The sequence below is a fragment of the Squalius cephalus genome, assembly GCF_949319135.1.
Source record: "Squalius cephalus genome assembly, chromosome: 16".
Lineage (NCBI taxonomy): Eukaryota > Metazoa > Chordata > Actinopteri > Cypriniformes > Leuciscidae > Squalius > Squalius cephalus.
In genome coordinates this window covers 5,559,466-5,570,747 of record NC_137137.1, presented here as the reverse complement: position 1 = coordinate 5,570,747, position 11,282 = coordinate 5,559,466, and the positions used below count along the sequence as shown (strand labels likewise).

The 11,282-nt window shown below is 36.2% G+C and overlaps 1 protein-coding gene across 1 annotated transcript; it reads right to left on the bottom strand.

Moving 5' to 3' along the window:
* Nucleotides 1-1,818: 1,818 nt before the first annotated feature.
* On the bottom strand, nucleotides 1,819-11,282 carry slc35a2 (solute carrier family 35 member 2). The gene is made up of 5 exons (XM_079898006.1): nucleotides 11,011-11,282; nucleotides 8,751-8,933; nucleotides 7,551-7,702; nucleotides 6,654-7,348; nucleotides 1,819-2,202 (listed from the first exon to the last, which is right to left on the bottom strand). Exons 1-5 carry the CDS (start codon nucleotides 11,090-11,092, stop codon nucleotides 2,169-2,171), a joined length of 1,146 nt encoding a protein of 381 aa, XP_079754132.1. The 5' UTR covers nucleotides 11,093-11,282; the 3' UTR covers nucleotides 1,819-2,168.

The window sequence follows — 11,282 nt, the reverse complement described above, 5'->3', positions numbered from 1 at the left end:
TATTATAACTTAATTTTGCATTAATATCAACAAGGCAAATCACATTCAAAACCATGTTTATTCCAAACACAAATACAACAATAATATTGATTAATCTTCTGAAATGATTAAACATTTAGTGTAGTTTTAGGTCCCCACACTTGGACTGTGAAATGATAAGGCAATTGTATGTTTACAAGGTTGAAATATTCCCACTGCAATTCAGTCACACTTTACTGCTGCTCAGCCAATAATAATAAAAAATAATCTAGAATAGATATTTTAAAACAAAACTTGTACAGCACGGTGATATGAATTCACAATGTTTAGATCAGAAATGCAGTTTTTGTACTCTAAAGAGGTGAACTAAAGTTCATTGACATATAACATAATACAACATGAAATAGAGTTTCTGAAGTGCACTGTGGAGAAAGAAAAATTTGCTTGATTATTTAAAGTATATTTGAAACTCTGTCACACATAGCACAGCTGAAATGTTAAAGGCACTAATACACAAAGCAGAGCTGCCAACTCTCACTTTTCACACACTCTCACGCCACACATCCATTTTCTCACGCAATCGAGCAGAAGACACTGACACCGACAGACAAGACGTTCCTTTTCATATTATGAAACTAATTCTCAGCTCTCAAATTCTGTCAATTTTATTACGAAATTCAAACAATAAATACCGCTTTTAAATGTGACAGATCACTGTAGCGCCTCAGTTCAAGCGGCACGTGAACCGATCATCTCTCTTTACTACTACGTTAGTTAGTCGTAAATAAACAGGAATAAACAATAATAGGTATGTTGAAAAATACAGTACAACTTATCGAAATGTTAAGCCTCACATAATATCGATCAATCAGTGTTTTTCAACCGCGGAAAGAGGTCAATAAAACAGCTGGAGAACAAGTAACGTTAAGGGTTAATGCCCGACGAGGTGTCCATTGTCAGGTAATGAAGCGTGAAAGGACGGTTGCCTCCGCCGGTCCATTAATACCTGACAATGGACACCTCGAAGGGCATTAACCCGCTTATACCATGGTCACTTGCCAAATAACACATTTTTAAAACATTAGTGTATATTTTAATTAGTTTTACAATCGAAATCTAAAGTTTTTACAAACAATAACTTGGTTTCCCTGGTTACGGTTTATTTACTAGGTGTCCTCTATCACTTTTTAATGGACACCCTGCAGCCAATCAGAATCGAGTATTCACCCAGAGTATTCACCTTACATTTACCTCAGGAAAGCCATTTAATGACCATAGCACATTAATTGGCTAGAAAAATTAGTATTTTATAATATATTTAGTATTAGTAGCCTATAAATATTAAAATAATACAAATTAAAATATTGTAAAGTTGTTGTTATAATAAAAACCGCATTATATTTAATTTGAGTTGTTATTTTTAACCTTTAATAATACCAGCTGACAGGGCTCTCTGTTGCCATTATGTGAGAATTTCTTTCTTGAGAAAAATTAACATGTATCTACTGTACTATTTATCCAACTGAATCGATATTGAATCTAGATCGGAATCAAAGCACAAGAATTGAATTGAAATAGTAAAAATTGTATCAAGCAATAATAAAAGCAGAAGCCTAGCAATCATTGCACCATGTAACATGTTGTCACTAAACTTAATAAAATGATGTTTAGTTAGCTACCAAATGTTTTGACATCACAATAGCCTACACTTATTGCAGTTTTGACATCACAATAACCTACACCCCCCCCCCCCCCCCCCACCTTCTTACACTTAAATCACTTATTAGTAAAAAAGCATAACTACAATAAGAGAAGAAAGAAAATATTTCATAAGGCAGCAGCTTCTGAATTCCCAATTTGATGAGGCCACTGAAAAAAGTACTTTTCCAGTTCCAGCATACAAAACATAAAAATTCCCTGTTTACATTAATATTACACCTTCAATCGATGACAATATCAAATGCATAACATTAGTGATAGTGAGGTATCAGTATAAATATGAGGTTTCATAAAGTCAGTCAGCACAGTTTAGTTTAGAAGTACGTTTGACTTGTAACGGAGTTAATATTGTGAGCATAAAAAGGCACTTGAAACATAACCCTCATCTTTTCCTTTGGAAATAGGGCAGGAGTGTAGGACCTGTAGGCACAATGTGTTCTCATCATCTCTTCTTGTGTATCATGTTTTTGTCAATTTCCTTTCTTCTTTCCTGGGGCCTTGGGACTAATGGTAACAGAAAAGAGAGAGAAAGGACACATTAATTGTAGAGAAACAGAGAAATAACATGGTGTAATGCATTTCTCCAATATATGTGGACTTTAACATTATATAAACATACATATTTATCTGTGTTTGCTCGTTTTTATACATGCAATGTATTCTTGAATATCATACAGCCATGTCAAAGTAAATACCCAGCGATCTCACATTGCTCCTTTGTGAAATGCATATTCGAGTTGTGCTCATATTTTAAAGGTATCTGGTAGAAATTCTCATTACTACATGACTGAAAGTATGTGGAGACACCTTTTTTAATGAACAGATTTGGCTGTTTGAACGACGCCCATTACTAACAGGAACAAAGAATCAATAAAAGTACAATACAATAATGCCGTTTTCTGTTCCAGCATGACAACATCCCTAATGCAAATCCATAAAGATGAAAGCTTCAAGGGAGGACAGACTGCCTGTTTAATTACAATGGTTATGAAATTAAAAGTTAAATAAGTCCATATGGATGTGGTGTTCAAGTTTTCTCATACTTTGGCCATGCAGTTTATATATAAGGGGTGCATTAACATTATTATGCAAGAGATCAGTTAGTGGTTAGTTATGCTCATGCAGAAATGAAGCAAAATCACCTCTGATAACCTGTTCTGGTTATACTTTTTGTCAGCATGTGCCCTAAAAAGCCTGTTCAATTATTTGAAACTGTATTTACAGGTAAAGTGGGAAAAAGTAGTTTGATGTATGAAAAGATCAATCAGCAAATCATGAGAAGTCCATGATCAACTAATTCTCATTTATTAACTATTAATATTTATGCATCAGGGTAGCATTTGTTTTACTGCATTTAATTTATACAGAGTAAATTAAATATTACATATCTATTTTAGCGTAAAGATGACTAAACTACGGAAATGAGAATCACTAAAGAAGAAAGTAACTAAACCTCAAAAACCCCAAAGTGGAAAATCCAGATATATATACAGCAATGAGACTAGAAATTGACAGTAAATAATATCTTAAACTAAAAAAATAAAAATAATCCTAAAAATAGTCTTCAAACCATTTGTTTTTGCTTTAATTTTCTGGTGAAATATAATTACGTTTTCATGTATTCACTTAGTTTTCAAGTCTGATTATACACACACACACGCACACACACAAGAAAGATCAAATTTTGAAGCTCATATAAGAAACAGAAACTCTATTCTCTATTCGATGTTTATTGTCAGCCTCAAGAAAGAGGCCACTATAAGAAATTAGCCAGCAGGGGCTGTACTTCAACTCTTCACAGACTATTTACAATATTGATCATAGTGCCAGAGACAGGGCTTAACACAGGCCGTCCTTGATTGATCAGCTGTGATGATGAAATCTCTGCAGTCTTTCTGCAATGATGAGGTGTTAACAGTTGTCACAGAACACAAAATTTAACAAATCTCAACTGGACATGTGCAACGTTTCATATTTTTGTACATGCGATCGCTTTCAGCTCAAGTTCTTTAAAATCAGATCTATTCACCAATGAGCCGAACATACAAAAGAAAACAAATACAGTATTTTCAGTTCACATTGTACTTGTTTCTTTGTGATTCACTGAAAATGCTTCTATCTTTTGTGACCCTTATTAATATTCATGGTGATATATCTTTCAAGGCCATCATGTCAAACACCATCATAATAATCTCTCATAAACAAATATGAAAGATTTACATGATTTTGTGTCATAAAATGGCTTGTAAGTAAATTCTCTCATACCCAAACACACACACACACAGACACAATCATATATAGATAACATATTTTTACCGCACACACACACACACAAAATCGCTTTAGCTGCCTGAGGCCACTCTCGGCTCATTAGTTTCTGAAAAAGTCTCTAAAAACAATCCCATGATGGGGTTTAAGATCTAGACTATCAACTTTAAAGCTGAAGGGAACTAGTAATATCACAATTTCTGAATTAAAGTCAACATGAAACGTTATTCGCGAGCCTTTTTACCATCACAAAAGGTATTGGTTTCATCGGGAAAGCAGGTATTACATATAATGGGAAGTTTTTAATGTAAATCTCTATTTGCTGTTTTTGTAGTACATTAACATTAACCATCCATTACATTTCTACATTAACAACTGGCAAAAAGGAAAGCTATGGAAGCTTGTTTCATGTTGACTTTTTTCTCAGAATTGCGAGATATAAACTTGCAATTGCGTGTTATAAAGTCAGAATTGCAAGGGGGGAAAAAAAAGTCAGAATTGTGAGATAAAAAGTTGCACGTTTTTTTTTTATTTTTTATTCTGTGGCGGAAACAAGCTTCCATAGAAAGCAATTTTGAGGATGGGGAAAACTTTATATTTAGATAAAACAAACATTTCTTTCTTAGAAATAATGTGCACAGATAATTTATGCACATTAAGACCACCAGCATGTAATAAAGTAAACAGAGCTAATTCTGATTTCATGTTGACTTAAAGTCAATTAGTGCTTATGAACCACCAAAGAAAGTAAACAAACATTTCTTCACCCAAAACAATGAGGAATTAAAATCTAATTTACAGCACTTAACCCAGTTCTTTTAAGCTTATATGAATTCTGACATGCATATTAAACCCTTTTAAAGAGCAACAAAAGCCTTTTTACCAAACCACAACAATATATTTCCCCAATATGATCCATCACCTGTTGACCAAATTTCCATATGCTCTGGTGAGCATATTTCCTACTGCAAAAAAAAAAAAAACGGAAATAAAACATTAATTTCATATCAGGACGTTCTCTTGAGGTGTGTGGGGATTTACTGAGAACAGTTTTGGCATATTTGTATCAAATATGTGCACAAAATTGTTTGTACAATACATAACATAAGATAAATCCACAAATCTTGACTTTTTTGCATCATAAAAAGAAGATATTATTTTGATATTATGTACAGTGTAAGAACTATATTAACATATATAGTTACCATTCAGTCACAAGTTGATTGAGAAAGGCACAGCATTAACCAGTTGTTGGTTAAGCAAAACTAGTCCCCCTCACATAGAGACGCAGGCATTTGCACACACAAAGCAAACAGAGGAGCTTTCACTAAGGTGCCATTTGGTTAGAAAATGACCAGGTTAGTCAGTTTCCTGAACAGTAAAGAGCTGTGAGCTGAAAATGCCGAGGGTGGTAAAGCAAGAATCCACATGGAAACAATGTGTTAAGTGATTGTCCGTCAAATATTTCGAGTTCAAGCATATTAAAACACATTTTAATAGCATTAATGGAGCTCAATCTCAAGCTCATTTTCAGACATGCCCTGTATGGCATCGCTTAACACATTGATTATGGGTAAGGAGGACTTGCAGAGAAAAATGTTTGAGATTAATGTAAATTATAGTATAATTCCCTGCAAGCTGATTTTAAAAGCTTAATCCCTTGATCTGATTCCACGACTATATCAGCCCAAATCACCCAATATGAAACCAAAGCCAACACGCAGACGACAAAGTGCCACATTACTGCTACAGATACGAGTGAAACAAGCTCCTTGCCACTGTACAAACCTAAGAGGTGTTGCCATGAGGTATTGCCATGCTTTAAACATGGCAGACATTCAAACAGCTTTTCTCAACCATTATTTTTCTCTTTCTCTATTTACACGAGACAATGATTCGGGGCGAAGTGCTTAGCATGTAGAAGAAGCTTTGGGTGAATCTCACAAAACCTGTCGGGTAAATTTCACACCAAAATCACAATAGAAATTAGAGGAACTTGATCAATTATATTTTGTGTGAAGAACATTAAGCCTAGCGTTATGTGGACCATTAAGATTGTGACTTTTTGCATTGTTTTCACAACAAATAAACATTCCTTTTCTAAATTTGCATTACCATAAAGTGCAAAACAAATATATTATTTAAGATGTTGATTTTGAAAGTTAAATATGCTTAAAATTCACAATGCAATCATTTGTTTTAGCACTTTACATTTTTTGCTCTTCGTTTTTTTCTCATCATTTTGAAATGGAAATTACAGGTTTTGTGAGATTCCCCCATTAGATTTCAAGTCAATCCAGCCCAACGTTCCTCCGCTTCACGTCTTCTTCCCCCGAGATCGAGCTGTCTAACAGGAAAATGCTGTTTAAGGCAAACAGGGAAGGGAGGTGAAGATGTTGGAAAGAGTTTCAACAGATATCCCAGGTGAAAAATGCCACTGCTTGTTTTTGGTATTAAAAAAAACACTGAAAACAGTGAAAACTAAGTCTACGTCTCTCTGGTTTGTGCTTTCCAAATGAATTAAATAATTAATCTGGCCTAGACGTGTTCACAGAAGCACCCAAACCCACAGCAGCAGAGAGAAATGAGAAAGAGGAGAGAGTTAGGACTTCCACCGAGAGAGGTAAAGAGCGATTAATGGAAGGGGACACAGATAAGGTGGCTCATTTCATTTCACCAGCACTGACTTTGGAAGGAAAGCATCCAGCTCCGAGTCTCTTCCGTTGCTGTGGCTGGGTGAAGATGTGCTGGTGCTGGAAGTGCTGGTGTTTGGTTTGGGGAGACTGTACATATAGACGGCTCCTATGACCAATCCCGCGCCCAGCGTGAATATCAGGTCCACGTGGAAGCCGAAGAGGTAGACGGACGTGATCGTGGACACGATGATGGAAAAAGAGGTGGCGAAGCCTTTGAGAATATTGTCTGCGTATTTTACGACAACAGCCACCAGAAGGCCGCCGAACGCCTGGTTGAAAATGACGCCCCACACAAGGGGAGTGTATCCGAACAGGAAGCCTTTCTCAGCAATGGCGGCGCCATCGTTCCACCACATGCCGAGGAGACCCAAAAGAGTCCCGAAGATCCCGAGCTGGATGTTCCTCATCCACACCGAGGCAGAGCTGCCCTTCAAGATCTTCTCGAAGTAAACGCCGGCAAACCCGGAGGACAAGCACGAGACAATCACGGACACCAAGCCCTTGAAGTAGTTCTGGTTGGTGCCGGTCAAAGCCTCCTTCTGTTTTCCACTCTCCTGCTCCACCTGGACGATCGCCACACCGGCGAACAGCAGCACTAGTGAGATCCACTGGATTTTAGACAGACTCTTCCGCAGCATGAGCACTGAAAACAATGCTGTGGTCAAGATCTTCAGCTGATATGTGACCTACAAAAACGAAATGAATCATTGCAACCTTCTGTAAGTTTCAAATCTACACTGACAACCTTGTTTTTACTAAACATAACATGTTTTGGGGGGAGAAATACATGTTGGTTTAGTTTACATATTTTCATATCATTAAACTTTATTTCATATATATACAAATATACACACACACACAAATAAATACATTGTGGAGAAGTCTTACCTGGAAAGTGGCTGCTGGTAAATTGGAAATGGCCACATACTGCAGGTTGTTTTGTAAAGTGTAGATGAGTGACGGAACTGCTAACTTCAGTGTGTCCGAATACTGGATGAATATAGAGTCATACAACAACCTTACGAAGGACTTCACATTACCTGCATTTACAAAAACAAAAATGAGAAGAGACACGTTGTTATCAGACACACTGCTGCAATAATAATAGTAGAAGTGGTGTTTTTTTTGTTAGTACACTTGAACTTGACGCACAACGTAATGACGGCAATTGCCGCCTCTCGCGGTTCAAACAAACATGGCTGGGCAACCGCATTCGTCATTACGTTGTGCGTCAAGTTCAAGGGTTACTCTTTTGGCGTAAATCGATGCGTACGGCCGTCTGCCGTATTTTAATCGATAAAGTTTTAAATATGGATATTTTTCTTACACTAATGCATCACTTCGCTTTAGAAGACCTTTATTAACCCGTGTCGAGCACTTTAATCATGAATGGATGCGCTGTGATGGACTTCCAAAGACATACACCCATTCACTCCCATTATAAAGCTTGGAAGAGCCAGGACATTTTTTAATATAACTCTGATTGTATTCGTCTGAAAGAAGAATGTCATATACAGCTAGGACGACTTCAGGGTGAGTAAATCATGGGCTAATTTTCATTTTTGGGTGAACTATCCCTTTAACATGTATGATATGAGTGTCATTGCATAAAACAGAATATCAAAATGGCATTTATTTTAAATAATAATCAACATAAGTATTGCTCAACACGAAAAGCATTGTGAGATAAGACATTAATCTTATTAGAACCATCTTTGAACTTAAAGGGTTAGTTCACCCAATAATTAAAAAAAACTGTCATCAATTACTCACCCTGAAATGTAAAAGATTTCTGTGCCTCCACTGACTAAATCTGTTCATCATATAAAGCGATCAGAAAATTTGGACTAAACCGCTCGATTCATATGGATTAGTTTTACGATGTCTTTATTAACTTTTTGTAGCTGTCAATGGAAGGACAGAAATCTCTCAAGATTTCATTAAAAATATCTTCATTTGTGTTTCGAAGATGAACAGGTTTGGAACGACTTGACGGGTGAGTAAATGAGAGAGTTGTCATTTTTGGGTGAACAATCCCTTTAAGACATATTATACACGTAACAGGCCACACAACTCCAGTGAACGCACCTCTCTTCTGTATTATGATGATGACCAGACAGGTGAAGACTTTAAGAACTTCTGCCATCACTACGGCTGATGTGGCGAAGAAATGATCTCCCGGCAACGTCCGCACGTAGCGGATGCTGAGGATGAGCGATGCATTCTGGATCACCAGAATTGCCAAACTGATGTACTTCAACTTCTTGTTGACTGCAAGAGACAAGCACGAGAATATTTTGGTCAACAAAAAGCAGGTTTTTCACTGAAAGCGTGAAACTGGAAACGGATCTGAACACTGACGTCAGCATTTCACTTTTCTGAATGCAGCTAGTCAATGTTTAGCTTGTATTTTCAGTTGGGACACACCTATACACGTCAACACTGTGCCGGTGTTTGCTCAGTCCGGTGCCAACACCCCGCTTACAGACACTTCATTCATTCCCACCACTGCATGTAGAAACATATTAATGCAGTAATACTGGATACCAAATGGCCAAAACTATACAATTATCGAACTAAAATTGGATTAAAATGTGAGAAGACAAGATGAAAGAAAGGCAACAAGGAAATACAAAAAATAAACTATAGACAGTTTCTATAGACAAGACGAACAGGAACTGTGAAAACGTGATTTACCAGTTTTCGTTTTTTTTGTAAAGAATGTCATTCATCTAGACAGACTGACGTATAACACACACCTTCTGCCACGCCGTCAAAACTCACAAAACTCATTAAACTCATACTTTTGTCTGCAAGATGACACTGTCTGAGGAAATTCAAAGAGCATTACAAGAGCAAACCACTGCCACGATTATCCCTTTTTATGTATGCCATCTATTGCAATGTAGAGTTCTGTTACTGTGGCATTTTTACACATTCACAGAGGTTTCAATGGCAGAGAAAATGGTGTGAAAAATCTGGCAATTAGTTAACATTAGTAAATGCATTAGGTATGAAGCAACTATTACCAGTTTTATTAATGTAGATTGTTGAATTAAAAATTGTTTATTCATATTTGTTCATAATAAATGGTTAATTGTGTGTAGAAATTAACAGAATTAACCTTAGTTAGTTCATGATACCAAATGCATTGACTAACTTTAATTTTTTAATGTTTGTTCATGAAACTATATTTCTTTATTGCAGTGGACAAATGTGCAACACTCTCGAAGTAAATTGGGAGTGATTATATTTTTGTTTTTAATAAAACAAAAAAATAGATATTGTTTGCCTTTGTGATTTTATAATTCATAGCCTACATCCGAGGGTTAAAAAGGAGAGAGAGATGACAAAACATGTTGTATTTTGATCTTGATTTTTCATTATTTTAATATTCTTACACTAACTTTTACAAACAATACTGTGACTGTACTATCATGCTACAGTGATATCAGATGGTAATACCATGGCACTTTGCTAAATTCCTGAATGATTGTCATACTCATGTACATCCTCTTAAGATACTGGTACATTTTTGTACGTGATAGTATCAAACAGCAATATCATAGTCCTATATTCAGATACCATGGTCCATGTTATTTACATTGTACTTCAAACACTCCAATGGCATATGTCCAAAACACATGGTAATAAGATAGTAGGATGTGGTAACCACGGAATTTGGGTAGGTAACTATTAGGGGTGCAACGATACCCTAATTTCACGATTCGATACATATCACGATACGATATTATAGCGATACTCCAAGACATATAATAAAAGGTTAAGAAAAAATGTACTGTTGATTAAATGCTAAATTTGATGTAACATTGTGGGTGTAAATGAATAGGCTTGGACAATGGTGACACCAGAATAAATATATTCATGATTCTGACCCTGAAAATACAGAATTATTTTAGACGAATATGCTTGCACTCTGTCACTGGCTAGATATATTTAAAATAATGTTGGACACTTTTTACTGGTAACATAAGACTTATAACATAAGCATTATCAGGACCCACTAATATTCCCCCATTATTATACATTATATTCAACATAATATATTGTAGTTTAATGTAGTACTGACTCTGAAAACTTCAATTTTTTCTCACATGGTAATTTTTGTTTTGGGTGAACTATCCACGATACATATTGTTGCATTTTTGTATTGCGATATATTGTGACACGATATATATTGTGACACCCCTTGTAACTATGGTCACCATGTTACATTTTCATACTTCATTGCATTTGATCTGACAGCCAAAGCAGAGTCCTTAAACAGGCATGTGTTTGAATCAGAGAGATAGCATACTGAAGATGAAATTATGTTGTTGTTTTTTACCTTCATTCTGTCTGCGGGATGATGTTTTATCCTCAGTGCTTTTGTTTGGACTTTCATTGTCTGGTGCTGCCATCATCATCATCGAACATGAACTTAATTCTGCCCACAGACTCACACGATCTGTATCGATTACAGAGCTTGATGATAATTTCCCCACCGCTGCTCCATGAAACTGCTCACTTATGCGGTGAATAAGGTCGGAATGATCATCAGAGACTGTGCTCGAGGAAAAGTGTTGACGTCCCCAAGCACACAATCACTTCCTGTAACCG